General features: G+C 39.7%; 1 protein-coding gene across 1 annotated transcript in view; it reads left to right on the top strand.

Annotated features, from left to right (window-relative positions):
* The window catches only part of tmtopsa (teleost multiple tissue opsin a), a 35,751-nt gene extending 18,879 nt beyond the window's left edge, over positions 1–16,872 (top strand). Inside the window, exons 4-5 of the mRNA XM_027158248.2 lie at positions 2,439–2,672; positions 15,280–16,872. Coding sequence (XP_027014049.2) covers positions 2,439–2,672; positions 15,280–15,525 — 480 coding nt within the window. The 3' untranslated portion in view covers positions 15,526–16,872. The remainder of the gene's footprint in view (positions 1–2,438; positions 2,673–15,279) is intronic.
* The last annotated feature ends 628 nt before the right edge of the window (positions 16,873–17,500 follow it).

A 17,500-nucleotide genomic window follows, 5' to 3' on the forward strand; every position in this document is an offset into this window, starting at 1 on the left:
GGCTCAAGTGGTTAAGGCACTGGGTTGTTGATCAGAGGATCGGGGTTCAAGCCGAGCATTGCCAAGCTGTTGGGCCCTTGAGCAAGGCCCTTAACCCTGTCTGCTCTAGTGGTGCTGTATCATGTCTGACCCTGTGCTCTGACACAACCTCCGAAGTTGGAATATGTGAAGAAAGAATTTTACAGTAATGTAATGTATATGTGAGAAAATAAAGGCTTCTGTTCTACTCTTTAATGGTTTAGTGTGTAAGTCTGCGATTTGAGATACACCTACTAAAGTGTGCAGAATAGGAGGTTCTCCAAAACCAGGGTTGAGAATCTGTGCCTTTGTTTTATGGATGCTCCACATCATTTATTGTAGCTATGAATAGATTAAAAAAAAGGACTTAAAAGGACCAAATGGCAGCCCAATTGATGAAGGACCAATCCGAAGAACCTTCATCTTTTTGCTTAGCTGCACATACACGTCACGACGATGCTTGTTTGGACCTGCTGGCACGCTCCTCATATATTTAATTCCTAAAAAAAAATGTCAATGATATTTCTGGAAGAAGCATAACCAGGATGAGGCATACATCTTCATACTGTATGTGTTTGCTGAAACGTGGCACTGCCAAGCTGAGATTCTTAGATCTCTATTCACAGGAGCTTGAAAATCTCCTACGGGATTTAATATTTTAATTTCTCATGTGAGACATCGGAAGCTTTTGCTTACGTCTGGTCCTCAAGTCCTTGGTACTGTTTGTTGTCACTTTGGATTTGTTAAGAAGATATCAGAATGACAGAAGAGTAGAACGTCTGCCATGTGTTCTGTTTGGGATTTGGGAAGGGTTTGAGATTTGGAATAGAGAAATGTTTAAGCTATGATACTTTTCAGCTTCTCTAGTAAAAGAACTTCTGTAACTGCAACATTAACTAGATTTGTAAAGTTCGTCACGACAAACTTTGATGTTGGCATTGATGATGCAAGTATTCACAACGGATTTTTCCTTTTTGGAGGCAAGTAGACAGAAAGCTAGGTTGCCAAAACATTTGGAGGTAAGAGAAGACAAGCATGTGACATCATCCAAATACACCTGAGGAAGTTCCCCACATTGTGCTGAGTGTTTTGATATGTCACATGTCCATGTTGTAAAAAGTTTTTTGTTTGATTTTGCATATTTTGGGGGCGGGGCTGCGGGACAACCGAAAGGCCAGTCGGTACACCAAGTTAAACCTTTGTTCAGAGTCTCACCCTAAAGGAGCTGGCCTAGTGTGGTGCAGATAGTTCGAAAGCTTGCCGAGTTATAAACCTCCAAAGTTTATAATGGGAGTCTATGGGGGAAAAAAGGTCACTGAGACCCGGTACCGGAAGTACCGGTACTTGGATCACTTAGAAAAGTAAAAGCAACAAACTTCAGACCAGCGTCTACAACATATTCACATTTGGTGCATGTGGCTCAAAAGCTCTAGGAGGAGTTACTCTTGATAAATTTGTGTCTAAGCTTAAATAGGAAAACAGAATGTTGGCTTCTACAAAGCGACATAACGAGGCTTCCTGCTTTATTTTATTACGGTTTGCAGAACGGCATACAAGATAGTTGTGTAAATATTCACCCAAGGGAAGTTTCTCCTGCTTAGAGTCGGGTTATGGGATTTTCTAGGCTCTGTATTCCGATTATTGAAATTACCTGTCTGTAGTTTATATCTCTGAGGTTGCCAGATAGATATTTCTTAAAAAGATGTAACAAAAAGAGATTTAACAGTAATAAAAAACAATATCAATGGATGTAATGGATATGGATGTAAGTGGTAAGATGTCACCTCTGATGTTCTTGGTTGTTTGTGTGAAAAAAACTTTTTTAGTAGTATTTAGTGTATTTAAACCCCAAACAGAAAATCACACAAAAGACATCACACAAAAAAAATCTTTCGGAAACTTTCAGGAAAATCCAATGGCATTCCAGAGACCTGCTGTTAATACTGCTTTGGTGGTCTGCAGTGGTTGAACACATGTGATGGTTACTTTATTTTTTATTTTTCCTTTAATTTGTCACCCAGTTGAGTTTTAATTAAGAGATTGAGAGAGAGAGAGAGAGAGAGAGAGAGAGAGAGAGAGAGAGAGAGAGAGAGATTGAGAGAGAGAGAGAGAGAGAGAGAGAGAGAGAGACTAACTGACTCCAGATATCTTCCCATTCGCTGCATTGCTATCGTAAACAGTTTTAATTGAAATGAAAATGCATCGCGTTGTGGTGCCTCGTTACCCAAGAAACGAGGCGTCAGGCATTTTGCAACCCGGTGCATGACAGATGATGAGTTATTTCTGCAACTTATGCAAAAACTAAATATTGAGAGGTAATGTATGAAAATTGCAATGAGTTTGGATTATTGTACATGATGCACAGAGCGTGAAGTCTTGCTGTATAGACAATATTCCTTTCCCAATTTTTGGTCCTGAAGGTGAGCCGCTTGAGGACGTCCACCAGCCAAAAGCGGGAGCACCGCGTCCTCTTCATGGTCATCACAATGGTGCTGTGCTACCTGCTCTGCTGGCTCCCATACGGTATCATGGCCCTGGTGGCTACGTTCGGAGTTCCGGGTGTGGTGACAGCCGAGGCAAGCATCGTGCCCTCCGTCCTGGCCAAGACCAGCACCGTAATCAACCCCATCATCTACATCTTCATGAACAAGCAGGTAAGGACGTTGTCAGTGATTTATACTCTGCACTCTTAGAGCCTTTACACAGAACATTTTACACTGATGGATCACACAGATTGTATAGACAGATCTACCTTTAGATAGACAGACAGACAGACAGACAGACAGACAGATAGATAGATAGAGATAGATAGTCAGACAGACAGACAGATATATATAAAGATAGATAGATAGATAGATAGATAGATAGATAGATAGATAGATAGATAGACAGACAGTCAGTCAAACACACATACAGGGGTAGTTGACAAATGACCAAGAAAAAGTACTTTTTTTGTAAAGCATAACTTTTTAAGATAAAATACATATAAATACATATATATTTGTGGAGTGAAAAACTGCAGTTTCAGAAAATAGTACTGGTCACTCATTTTGTCAATGACTTCACATATTTTTCACTTTTTCACTCAACAATACTGTAAATGTGTCCTATGGTGTGACATTTAAAAAGTACTAAGAAATTATATTAAATAACATAAAATAAATACTTGAGACAGAATTGTTCACATTATTAAAACATTATTTTCTTAAAGTGATATTTATTTTACATGAAAGTACTAATTAGAATCATTTTCACCATGAAAAGATGAAGTTGGCAAACTTTTCCCTGTGGGGTGTCACACCAAAGGACAAAAAAACTTAACTTCAGTGGTCTTAAAACATAGTTAAATATTTAAACAATTCTGAGAGAAATACTTACCATGTGCACTTCTCATGGCCTTCATAGGGGTCTTCAGTCACATGACCTTGAGTGGGGTCTTTCAATTAAATGTAGTTGTCCATGATATTGCCCAAATTAAAATGAGGTTTTTGCATAACATTTTTTTCTGGGACAAACTTTATGAAATTCCTACACTTTTAGAAATGTATGTATATGAAAAGTGATGGCCACTTAGTGAAATAGACACTTGCACAATTATGCCAGGAGTGTTCATTAAGATTTTTAAACAGGACAATTTTGAGATTTGGCTCAAAGTTCTAAAAAAACTAACAATAACTTGGGTATTAAAACAACAAATTCATATAAAACAAGAAATGTTTAACCATTTACAGTATTCTAAATTATGAAAATGTGAAATAAATTATGTTTTATCTTCTGTGACAGTGAAAAAGCCATGTCACGTCAACTACCCACAGACAGATATATAAATAGATAGATAGATAGATAGATAGATAGATAGATAGATAGATAGATTGTCAGACAGACAGACAGACTTTACTGATCCTGTGAGGTGAAAAAAAACTGCCGCCATCAGCACCATCAGAAAGCCTGTGTTCCTTTTATGAGTAATTACATGCTAGCTTGGTTATACAGTATTTCTGTTTATATCTGTAGTCATTACTGCCTCAAAGCATGACAGCACATATATATATATATACCTATACCTAGCTTAGCTTAGCAGTTACCTTGCTAGCTGCTATCTGTTTGTTGCTTGCTAGCTAGGTGCTCAGAATAACCTGCTAATCAGCCTTGGTTAGCTGCTGCTGTATTTTATTAATGTCTACTTCTGTTAACACTGAAAAATAGTGTAGTTGGAGCTAATTCAGGATCCACTGACAAGTAAGACGATTAAAAAACAAGTTATTTTGTGAGTGACTGGATTGTGAGTAAATAAATACTTTGGGCTATATGCTAACTTTTTTAGCAGTCATGTAAAGCTGTAGGAAAACCTCTAATTATCTAATCTGTGGTAAAAACGCAGCGTTAGCTTTAACCAGAGGTGGGTACAGTAGCCAAAAATTGTACTCAAGTAAAAGTACTGTTACTTCAGAATAATATGACTCAAGTAAAAGTAAAAAGTAGACAAATAATTACCGGAATAAGTGTAAAAAAAAAAAAAAGTACTTGGTGAAAAAACTACTCAAGTACTCAGTAACTGTTGAGTAACATCTGATTTATTTTTTAACACAAGACAACAATCAGGCAGACAAAAATACAAAATAATCTTTAGGCAAATTATGGCTCATCCGATCAATGAAATAAATTAAAAGGAATTAATTACAAAATAGCTTAAATTAAAATAATTAACTTAATAAATAAAATAATAATAAATAAAAATAAATACACACAAGTAACACAAATTTCCAAACCTTTATACTTTTTACCAGGCAGAGCTAGAACGAGGCAGCCCATAAATTCTCATAAACTGTGTGTGTGTGTGTGTGTGTCTCCAGTGACAGAACAACAGAAGGTAACACACACATTTCATACCAGGCATGCTGAACAGAAAACTGCACAACGTAAAATGTGTGTGTGTGTGTTTGAAAACATGCAGAAACAAACTATTTCACCAAAAAAAAATCACTCAGTGACGTCACTATTAAACTTCACCGTCTGCATCGCCGAAGGTTTGTGTTGCTAACTAACCCGTCCGGCCGCTGAGATCGAGTATGGTAACGTGACGAGACTGCACAATTACGTTTGATTGGTGAAACACAGTCGAAGTGGTAGAGCCTAAAGAGGTAAAAAGAAAAGTAACGAGCTCATTGTAGCCTAACGTAGCGGAGTAAGAGGACCGTTTCTTCTTCACATATCTACTCAAGTAAAAGTAAAAAGTATAGTGATTTAAAACTACTCCTAGAAGTATAATTTTTTTCAAAAACTTACTCAAGTAAATGTAACAGAGTAAATGTAACTCGTTACTTACTACCCACCTCTGGCTTTAACCATAACTCGTGTAATGGGAAGGATTGTTCAGCTAAACCACTCTTCACACTTTGCTGTGTGTTTTCAAGACGTCAAGCCCTCGTCTTTATATTAAAAAATAACGTTTTCTCGTGTATCAGTTCAAGCCGAGAGCAATTTGATTTCCGGCTTTTCTTATTTTACGTGTCTTTGCTCGAGGACATGAGGAAGTGTCTCAGTGAAATTATAGACCGGGATTTGAGATTGTTATTTGTGTGGAATGTGAGACTGTGGTATTTTTGTATTAGACACACGAGGAATTATTCCGAGCATGCGTAGCTGAAACCGAGCGAACGGCCCACGGTGACCAATTTGCTCTGAGATGTTGTGGAAAGATGGCTGACAGAAACAGCTCTACATTTATAAGATTTATGAGATTTCATGTTAATATACACCTCCTGGGCTTAAAGAAAATGATGCACTGGCACCAGACTCCTATTCAGCATTATGATGGAGATTTTTCTAGTCAGTTATCTGCCGTCTTGCCTTTGGGTTTAACATAAAGCCCTGGATTAGATGGAGTGATTAAAGATTTAGCAATTATCATTACATAAATGTTTAAAGTAGCTGTGTCTGTTCCTCAAGACGGTTCTTCAAAAATCTGCTGTGCAATAAAGCGAGACATGGAGCTTAATTTATCTGCTCTGCCAGCTTAATAAAGGCATCTAATACGAACACGTCGCTATCGTGCCTTCGTGCGAAACGGTCTAATTCATCATGCGATCAGTCGAGCTGTCAGCCGTGTGATCGGGCGCACTAGGAAAAAGAACGAGTAAAATGGATGAGTTCTCTAGTCACGTTGTTAAAGTACATTCAGGAACATCAAAATCGATAAAACCTCAACTCAGTCAAGCGAATGAAAGACGTCATATCTTTACATAGACGGATTTAAGGTGTATTTTTTTCCCGTCCTTTGTTGAGATTTTACCAATACAATATCCTTGAGACAGGAATGCACGTCTGGCTCTCGTTGTACTGTATATGTGCCAAGATGCAGCCTTACCCTGAACTGACGCCAGGAGGAAACGGATCTTAAAGACACAGACATGCTCTTTGATTTGGATTTATTGATTTCGGGTGTAAAAGCCAGACAGAAGACGGTCCGAGCACAAATCCATCAGCCGAGTTTTATAACACGATGAGTTCCCACCAGTCGAGCTAAAACAAGTGCATAGGAGAGAGATATAGGAAGGAGCTGAAGGGCTGGGGAAAGTTTCTGTTTCAAGGTTTTACATCAAACCTTTAAGGTTCCTCCAGAAAAATGAACTGAAAGACTGAAGTTCTCGAGCCAGTCCATGTCTGTGCTGTATGAGCAGAAATGCAGACTGTGTTCATGTGACATTGGGAATTGATTCAGGGTCTTAGATGAAATTTTGAACATTTAGCTTAAATGACATAGCTGAAGGTGGAAATCAGAGAAAAACAAAGAAACCCAGAATTTGTTCCAAGCTCATTATGGAACAAATTAATCCAATTTCATGAATTGCCCCAGGAATTCATTATTTATTTACTTACTTATTTATTTATTTACTTATTTACTTACTTTTGAAAGATTGGAATCCAAACACGATGGTTTTAAAACTTCTCCACATTTCTGTCAGGACCACTTTGTGAAATGAGAATGTATTAGATGATATGCATACAGTTAGTGTTGGCGGTATGGTTCTGTTCTGCGCAAGAATCCACACGCCCGTCCGGACACGCCCGCACGGACAAAGCGGTTAGAGCAACAACTAGAAAATAGAATAGACCCCCCCCCAATATAACAGAACCACTAATCATGCATAGTATCAGATATGCTCGCTTACATGGTTTTGTAAAATAATAAATGAATAAATGGATAAATAAATAATTACATAATTAGACAGAGAGAGAGAAAAATATGTGGAGGTTTATGACGTAAACTGGTACAACGGACACAGGTTCCCGCGTGGTGGAGTCGGGGTGGGAAGAGGGAGTTTAAATCGCAGCAGCAGCGAAGCGCTAGAAAGCGGCTCAATGAACGGGCGTTTTCGGGTAATATGGATGTCGTATTACGGATTGGAGCGCGTCGTGGACAGCTGATTAACAGCTGAAGCACGCTTGACTACTTGGCGTGCCAGAACTAACCCCATGCTTGATTTCTATCCAGGCTTGTCTGAGTTCAATCCCGAGTCTCTTCATGGTTTAACACTGTTTACCAAAAAACATGACAATAAGTGGACTAGATTTGGCTAAATTACCCTTAGATTTCTTTTACCCAGTGTTCCTGGGATAAACTCCGCCTGCACCATCACCTCGACCCGGATAATTTCAACTCGCAATTACATTAGAAGGTCACAAAGCCGAAAACCAAGCTGACTCCGTCCTTCCCTTCCCGCTGCGATATTGAGCCCGTGAGCCTTCGTGTAGGAAACGAAAAAGAAATGAGTGGAAATTATTCTTGCCTTCATTCAGCAGTGCTAAACCGTTCTGACAGTTGCTCTGATGCGTGTTTTTAACGAGTGTCTGAAGCGGTTTGCATTATGAAATACGGCGAACGCAAGACGACACGACAGAACATCAACTTTGGAATTATTTATTCTTTGAGTAATAAAACAACAACAGTGCTGCAGGTTTGATATATTCTTGTAGTTTGACCCTTAATTTAGCGTCGTGTTTCTTTCATTACCTTTTTTTAAAAAAATTTTTTTAAAGATTATTTCAGAGAAGTTTTTATACATTTTATTCATTACTATAATGGGCAGTCGTGGCTTAAGTGGTTCAGGGTTCAAGCCCCAGCACTGCCAAGCTGCCACTGTTGGGCCCTTGAGCAAGGCCCTTAACCCTCACTGCTCCAGTGGTACTGTATCATGTCTGACCCTATACTCTGACCCCATCCTCCAAAGTTGGGATACGTAAAAAAGGAATTTCACTGTGCTGTAATGTTTATGTGACAGAATAAAAGGTTTATGTTCTATTCTATAATATCGAATACAGGTTTTATGAGTTTTGCAGCCTAAATACATTCATTCATTCATTTTCTACCGCTTATCCGAACTCGGGTCATGGGGAGCCTGTGCCTATCTCAGGCGTCATCGGGCATCGAGGCAGGATACACCCTGGACGGAGTGCCAACCCATCGCAGGGCACACACACACACTCTCATTCACTCACACACACACACTACGGACAATTTTCCAGAGATGCCAATCAACCTACCATGCATGTCTTTGGACCGGGGGAGGAAACCGGAGTACCCGGAGGAAACCCCCGAGGCACGGGGAGAACATGCAAACTCCACACACACAAGGTGGAGGCGGGAATCGAACCCCAACCCTGGAGGTGTGAGGCGAGCGTGCTTACCACTAAGCCACCGTGTCCCCTTATATACAATCAATAGACTGGAAAAGATTCTCAGAGTCTTATGTACTCTGTTTTTGTAGCTGAATCAGAATGAACGAAAGGTTGGATTTGTAATAGTTTGCAAGATTATTTCCGTTATCAGTATAAACACAACACGGCTGTTTGAGCAGATTAGAGTTCTCCTGTTTGTTGAGGGCGTCGTCAGTGATGACGTTTAACGTTGCCGACAACTTCTGTAGTTCTGTTTAACCACTTGTTCACCTCACAGCCGCCTTTTACAAGACAAATAAAAGCTTAGACACAAGTAGGGAATTAATGAAGTATTTTATGTTGTAGAATACGTTTAAACAAATATCTTGAGCTTGTGTGAAACACAATTAATCTTTGTCATTTAGACAAAAACCCATTAATAAAAACCCATTGATTTTGGTGCGACTTGCTATAACACACTGACTCATTTCTGAGGTTTTAGTTTTCGAGTCTTTATCTCTCCACTATTTATTTATTTATTTATTTTTTGTCAAAGCAGTTTAACAGGAATATAAAACTTCAAAATATCGATTCTAAGACTTTCAATTTTCCCCTACTGCGACGGTAGAAAACGGAAGCATCCTCGTCACCGGAGAGTACGATTATAAATCATTTCTTTCTGTAACTCTACACTATATAGTCATTTACAGTTAACTTCTGAGCAAGTTACGAATCTGAGCATCAGCATCATTTCAATTCATTGTAGTTTTAATATGACATCTTTCCTGTTGAAAGTTTGAAGCGATAAAACATTATCTCAGTTAACCCCCCAGACCCCCCTAATTTTTTCTGACTTAGTTATTTATTCTAGCTCAGTTTCTACGCTCCTCGTTAGCAGGGATCACATCTGCGTGGATCTCCAAGCTTAATGATAACTCCTACACTGCTCCTAAAGCCTGCTTACAGACAGAAAAAAATCTGCTACTGTGGGATTTCAATTAAAAATCTTGTACACAGAAGAGTTAAAGAAGCTCTCAGTACACTGTATTGATTTTCGTGCGAAGCTTCTGAATTCGTGTGCAGCGTTGCTTTGAGGCTGAAAAGCAGATGAATTGAATATTAATTGAATTGTGTGTCATGTGTTTTGTGTCATTTGCTCCAAGGCAGATATAAAACTCCTATAGTATTTTAGGAGAAATGACAAATGTGCCAAAAGGTAAAGAAAAAGTCTCTCGACAAGATCTCTCCGAAGAACATTGAGAACATCGCCATTTATTTCTCGGTTTATTTATTTATCAGAAGCCTTTTAACTTTTCCTGTTTAAGTTACCGGTTAAGTTATTTGAAAACTACTGTAGTTTCCTATAATTTGACAACTAATCAAGCATCGCGTTCGTTCTGGCCGGACACGTCATCAAGCGTGCATCAGCTGTTAATCGGCTGTCCACGACGCGCACCGATCCGGTTACGACATCTGTATTACCCGACCATTTAAATTCCCGTTCATAGAGCCGTTCAGCGCTTCGCTGCTGCCGCGATCTAAACTCCCTCCTCCAACCCCGACTCCATCACGCCGGAACCCGTGTTCGCTGTACCAGTTTACGTCTTAAATCTCTACATATTTTCTCTCTCTCTCTCTCTCTCTCTCTCTCTCTCTCTCTCTCTCTCTCTCTCTCTCTCTCTCTATTTATTTGATTATCTATCTATCCATTCATTTATCACTTTCCAAAAACGTGTAAGTGAGCTTATCAATACTATTCATGCTAGTGGTTCTGTTGGGGAGGGGGGGGGGATGGGTGGTTTCACACTTCCAGGGTCGGGGGTTCGATTCCCGCCTCCACCTTGTGTGTGTGTGTGTGTGGAGTTTGCATGTTCTCCCCATTTGCAAAGAAATCCATTTGCATCTAGCTTGATAAACCCGATAAGTCCCGGTGAACGTAGGCCACTTTATGTCAGCTTGCTACTTTTTATAACATGATCAGACTCCACAGGGTCATGAATAAAATCGAACTTCTCCTCAATGCGAAGTTCCGTGGTAACAAGGGTCATCAACGAAGGCTACACAAAACGTCTGTGTAGCATAAAAATAAAATCCACCTCCAGGTCTCTATTCTTTATGAGTGCTCTTTAGGCGGTTTGAAAAAGGTGTACAGCGTCCAAACAAAATTTACAAAACCTACAGAATCGAAGGGGGGAAAAAAAACGAGGCCTCGCACGCATACGGTTCACTTTGAGGTTTGTTTTTCTCGCGAGTAATTTTCAATAATAAATCCATTTCCATCAGTAACTACGTCGAGACAGCAGCATCTCATGAGGCTAGTTAAAAAGGCTTTGTCGAAAAACAAGAGCCCAGATGGCTGTTGTGATAAATCGAGTGTTTCTCTTTGTTCTCCTTGAAGCTGACAGATAAACGAGGCAGAGAATTTGGATTTGATGAAGATCCATGTCTACTTCGCTATAGTGACGGTCCATCTAACGAGCGCCGAGTTTATGTTTCAGGAAGTTCGCCGTCCTCCAGCACCGAAAAAAATGCCATTTCTCCTGTATGTCATTTTCAGTCTTCAATTCCTCCCAGCCCGTAACTATGGAAACTGTGAGTTGAGGCGAGTTGAAGACTAAAAATGCTGTACAGATCCATGAACGATTTCCTGCCCAGCTGAAATCCTCGACCACGACTTTGGTAAGTGTTTAAATCCGCATGATTTTTATTGTACATACACAGAGAGTGGCCACATTAATAGAAACACTTTTGCGTCACCTGTGCAGCAGAACAGTGTATAAATGCATGCAGTGTACAGGCCAAGAGCTGCAGTCGTGATCTTACGGAGTTCTGACTAACAGCTGAAGACCAAATGATGCTCAGGTGATCCTGTGTTCACTCCCGACTCGCTGACACTGACGTTACGATCTATTTGAGCTTGATTGTTGATTTTTTCTGTCTAACTGCCTTTTTCTTTTGAAACTTCGGAGCACCGAGCAGAAGATTGCATTTCTTAGGGAAATGTAGTTGACTTATGGTATACATGATACATAGAGTATACTAAGTACACTACGTTTTCCCAAGGACAGTACTGTAGCATCACTTCATTTCATTTTTTTTTTAACTCTATCTAGCTCGCGGAACCTAATTATGCCTAATATTGTTCTTACAATCTGAAGTAGAAAAAGTTTTTGCACATTCTGTCCAACATTTCAGCTGTTTTTGCACATATTGTACAATATCTCAGCCATTACACACGCACTATACGATATTTCAGTCATCTGCTGTTTTTTGCACAACTCTATATATGATCCAAAGGACCTGCTGCTAAGAAACTGTGTTCTTTCTAATGTTACTGCACGAGATATTGTTTGAACACACAGTATACACACACCGGTCGGTCGGCGCTGATTCTGTTACTGTTTATTGTCTTTTGTGTATTGCATTTTTTGTACTTTTTGTATTGTCTTGTAACTTTATGTCTGCACTGTCTTTTGTCCTGCACTGTCTTGTCTGTCTTGTCCTGCACTGTTTGCACCAGGTTGCACAGTTGCACTTTATGTGGCTAAGACTACTTACAAGTCCTTATAGCCCTGTCTTTGTTTTATGTAGCACCCTGATCCTGGAGAAATGTTGTCTCATATCTCTGTGTACTGCAACTATATATGGTTGTAATGACAATAAAAGCTTCTTGACTTGAAACAATATTATAGAAATACACACACCTTATGCAACCAGAGGAGATTTTTCTGTGTTTTAGTTACCTAGCTAGGGTTATCAGGCTTGTTTGCATCTATAGCGGAAAGTTCTGCTACGTTCACGCGTATGATCTACCGAAGACGGTGGAGTAGATCACACGTGATACAAGGACAAAGAGCGCGATGCTGAATTTTGCACACAAACGCCAAACCTCCCACTGAAACTTTCAACTTTAACGGTAAGAAAAATGATTTGTTGTCAAGTGGAACGCCGCTGGCTGTTACTATGGCAACCATTTCTAGGTGACTAAAACCTGTATGTGTGAACGCAGCATTCAGCAATTCTGCTTTTGTGTTTATTTTGATCCCATACCAGAAAAAAAAAACAACCGGATCTTTTCAAACATCTTTGATTTGTTTTGTCTGTAAATGTTTTCAAGCTACAAAAAAGGCATGCTCGTGGACCTTCATCGATCCTCGAGGGTCTTAGATGTTGTATCGTGAAACTTGTGTCGAGTTTTGTTTTTATTTGGGTGGAATTTATTAGATTTTTAGGTTTTTTAACCTTTTAAAGTTTTAATCAACTTTATGCACATGAAACATGAAAGAAGTCTAGATCCAATGTTGAGAGCCAGGCAAGGAACCAGCAGCCAATCAGGAGAGAGAGAGAGAGAGAGAGAGAGAGAGAGAGAGAGAGAGAGAGAGAGAGAGAGAGAGAGAGAGAGAGAGAGAGAGAGAGAGAGAGAGAGAGAGAGAGAGAGAGAGAGAGAGAGAGAGAGAGAGAGAGAGAGAGAGAGAGAGAGAGCATGCGATCGTGAGATGCTTTTTTTTTCATTGGTTGTTGCGTTAAATCTTACCCATATACAATTGTGCTATTTTCTGATTGGCTATTGTGTAACTTCTCTTTTTTGATTGGCTGAAAAGTGTCAGGCTCGACTAAGAGCTACAGGGGAGACGTGCTTGATTCCTGCCCGGTTCCATAGAGACAGCGGTGCACACAGATACATTTTGGGCGCTGCGGCTTATTAAATATATGATAAATAGTCCAAGTTTTTCTACGTGAGAAATACGATGTGTGGCGGGAGAAAGTGAGAAAAGACCCAAATGCATGACTGTCACTCTCAATGCATGACACTTGAGAGCCCTACTCTTGTGACTGCAAACAAATTCGGGCTTCTGAATATGTGACTGAAATGAAACACTTTCTGTTATGTTATTAACGCCGAATCCAGACGTTTTGAAGGCACTACAGAATTTGAATTGCATTTGAATTAAAATGACTTTTTAACTGATTGTCAGGGATCAGCCCGGACTTCCGGCCACGTGTGTTTGTTATTGTTCCTCGTCACATGTCTGCCCCGCCTTCGTCAGTTCCTCCCTGTCTCCACACCTGATCCTAATTGTGTCATCATTGTCTTTTGTATAAATGTGAATAATTAGTTACGTTTAGCCATGTTAGTTATGTGTACCGTAGTCTTTGTTAAGTGTCATCATCTGTATTGCTTTAGTTCTTGTCATTTACTGTCTTTAGCCCTATTCGGACGGGATTAGTTTTACGTGGGGCCGTGGAGTAATGCAATTTTACCTCAGGACGTCTGTAATATTAATTGGCCGATTCGCACGGGACAAGACATCTCAGTAAAACTAGCAGAAGTGGGAGGGGTAACTCGCTTTACACACCACAGTAACCTCCTTGTCGTCATGTGCGTATGACGTCGCTTCCCGTTATCACGTGGGCAAACAGACAACATGGCGCCTCCATGCTGGCAAAACACGCCAAAAACTTTTAAACAGGAAATGACGGAATTTTACTGTACATATTTACAGCGGGTCTATTCGGACAGGATTAGTATTACCCGAGGTCATTTTTCCGGACCTTTTTACAGAAGGTAAAAGTCGCCGTAATCTTTACTGACATTGTCCGTAATGATTACCGAGATGACGCATACGAACAGGACTAAAATCACAGAGAAGCTCTGGTAATAATTACTTTACCCCCACGTCCCCACGTAGAACTAATCCCGTCCGAATAGGGCTTTTGTCTTTATCATTTATTAAACCCCATTCGTTTGAAGCTATCCTGTGTACGGGTCCGTCTCCTTCCTTCCCCGGTTGTGACACTGATGAGTTATGCCTTTTTATTTAAAATAACTTCAACTACTTCTTTTTTGTGGGTGTCGAGTTCTCCGTGTTTTGGCACATTGGATTGAAAAAATTGTAATTTGTGAGGTAAAATTTTTAACATAAATGTCATAAATCGTCATACGTACTTTGAGGCTGTTGATGCACTGGGGAAAGAATTGATCAGTAAAATGGCTCTTTTTCTGCACCATTTGGTGGTGAATGTCCTGAAAGTCCTGACTTTGACTTGAAGGCTGTTAAATAGAGACGCTGACTGTTTGCTGACGTTGCTGCTGGACTTCAACCGAAAATAAGTGCAAACCCAAAAATCCTCCTCCTCCTTCTCATCATCATCATCATCATCATCATCATCATCATCATCATCATCATCATCATCATCACCGAACACATGTAATAATTACTCTTCTTTTCTATTTAGCTAAACTAACTAACTACTGGTTAACAATACAAATTCCATTATAGTACTTTTTTCTCTGCCCTGATTGGCCTGTTACGGCGAAGTTGAATTTCTTTACTGATGTTAACGTTAATGTTAATTGTAATGTTAATGTTGATAGGAAATCTTTTCAGTGCTGTTTTCTAACAAAAAAACAAAAGGAAATTGTTTTTATAGTGTATACGGTTTGCCCAAAAATTTTTAATGCATTAATGAAGTGGAAAAACCGAAATTAATTTTTAAAAAAATTATGTTTTATTTAATTTAATCTCATTACTGAATTAATTTGTTTATTGCGCTAGTGAGTTCACATGGTTTATCTCAACGTTCTGTGTGTGTGTGTGTCAGTTCAACAGATGCTTCCGATCTTTACTCAAATGTGAAACGCCCCAACAAAGCTCTGTTTTGAAGAGTTGGTCGAAAGCAAACAAACCCGGGAGATGCCTCGACAACAACCTCGACCTCGTGGCTGGTTCAGGAGATCACAGATCAGTAGCTGTCAGTTCGTCCAAGAGCAACAAGCAGAATCCGTCGACAGATTCGCCCGGACGTCCGGCGCTGTCCCTCGTGGCTCATTACAACGGCTCGTACTGAGTAAGACTTTGCAATGCGACACACAAACCTCCTGTTTTGTAAAAATTTTACCTCAGGCTGTGCTTGAGACCCAGAACTCGTATGCGGTACTACACATACCTCAAACTGAAAAAATAATAAAAGCCAACGCTTACAACTGATCACCTTAATTTCTTTATCTGATCTGTGCAGCTATTTGTGCCATAGCTGATAAAAAAAAAAAACATTCTGCAATCATACAGCTTGGGTCTTTTTTCCTCCCAAGAAACTTTTTATAATATTATTTGTCATATCTTCTTCTCTCATTCTTTGAAGAACATGGAGCAGGTTTTTCTACACCACGGACTGCAGGAGTTTTTAAAAATCGAAGAAAGGAATATTACAACTTTCTAAATGCCTGGCAAAAAATCTATATATTTATTACAACATCAGTCACGACTGCGTTCTTCTCAGCTCTCGAATTCATATCGAGGAGAGGTTTATATTCAGCGCTATATTCAGTTAAATGGGTCAGATGTTGAAGCTAATGGCGTCTGATATCACACATAATAACTGTAAATTAAGGACTTGTCTGTTTTATTGCTGCAGGAATTAGAGCGGGATTAAAGTATAAACGTCGATCAGCCATGAGATTAGCACCACTGACAGGTGACGTGAAAAAGATGGCACCTGTCGATCGAGACGTGCGATACATTAGGCAGTGGTCAGTTCTCTGAGTTAACGTACTGTAAAGGTCTGAGGGACTTTGACCGTTTGTGATAGATAGACGACTGGGAGCATCAGTGCAGCTCCTAAACATCAGGTCTTGTGAGGTGTTCCTGGTACACTGTGGCTGGTACGTACCAAAAGTGTTCCAAGTAAGAACAACTGATGAACCAGAGAACGTTTGCTTGGGGCACTTACTGTACATAGGGAACCCTCCATCATCCATCCATCCATCCAATTCAACCTGGAAGTATAGTTGGTTTAATAAGAACATTTGTTCTGGAAATTTCCAGATACTAAAAAAAAAAATATCACAGCAGGCTTCTAGGCCGAGGGGTTCTCTTTGTTATAGGCCTTTTAAACTGAGCATGCAGTCTTTTTATACAAAGTTATACAGTAAACAAGTAAACAAGAAAAACACGAACGGACGGACATATCCGTAGAAAAATATTCATATAAGATCCATTTTTGAGTCTTTTGACTTCAATTTTTTTTAGTGAAAGCCAAGACATGTGGCTGTGACCCTGAGTTGTTGTTTACCTCCCATCATTAAATACAGCAATGTATGTAATCGTTTACATTTACAGCATTTGGCAGACGCCCTTATCCAGAGCGACGTACATAAGTGCTTAAATCTCTAACATTGTACACATTAATGCTGGTTCACTGGGTTACATACTTAATATACCATGAGTTTAAAACATTTGTTTCAAAGTTACAATGAAAAAGTGTCAGGTTTTTTTTTGTTTGTTTGTTTTTTTAATGCAAAAGATATGGAAAGAAGTGCTAGTTGAAGTGTTTCCTGAGTAAGTAGGTCTTCAACCGCCGCTTGAAAATAGCCAGTGACTCAGCTGTCCGGACCTCTAGGGGAAGTTCGTCCCACCACCTTGGTGCCAGAACAGAGAAGAGTCTTGTAGTATACTTACCTCTTACCCTGAGAGATGGTGGAACCAGTCGAACAGTGCTGGTAGATCGGAGGTTGCGGGGTGCAGTGCGAGGAATCAGTTTATCAGGTAAACAACTCAGACGGAAATCAAAACAAAAATCCATTCTAGCCTCTGTAACTCTGTGTCAGGACAGAAACTAGAGACTCTCTTCTTTCTAATGAGACCAGGCTCACCTCTGTGTGTCAGAGTATGTGGGAGCTGTACCACTTTTTATGTCATCTAGGCGAAAATCATGAAAATAGGGTGCGACCACATAACAGGTTAAAAGAACAAAGATATTCATATCGGTACCAGTACCGCATGAGTCGTGCATCATACGTCAAGGTATTAAATGTATGATAAGT

Source organism: Tachysurus fulvidraco, chromosome 22 (genome assembly GCF_022655615.1).
Source record: "Tachysurus fulvidraco isolate hzauxx_2018 chromosome 22, HZAU_PFXX_2.0, whole genome shotgun sequence".
NCBI lineage: Eukaryota > Metazoa > Chordata > Actinopteri > Siluriformes > Bagridae > Tachysurus > Tachysurus fulvidraco.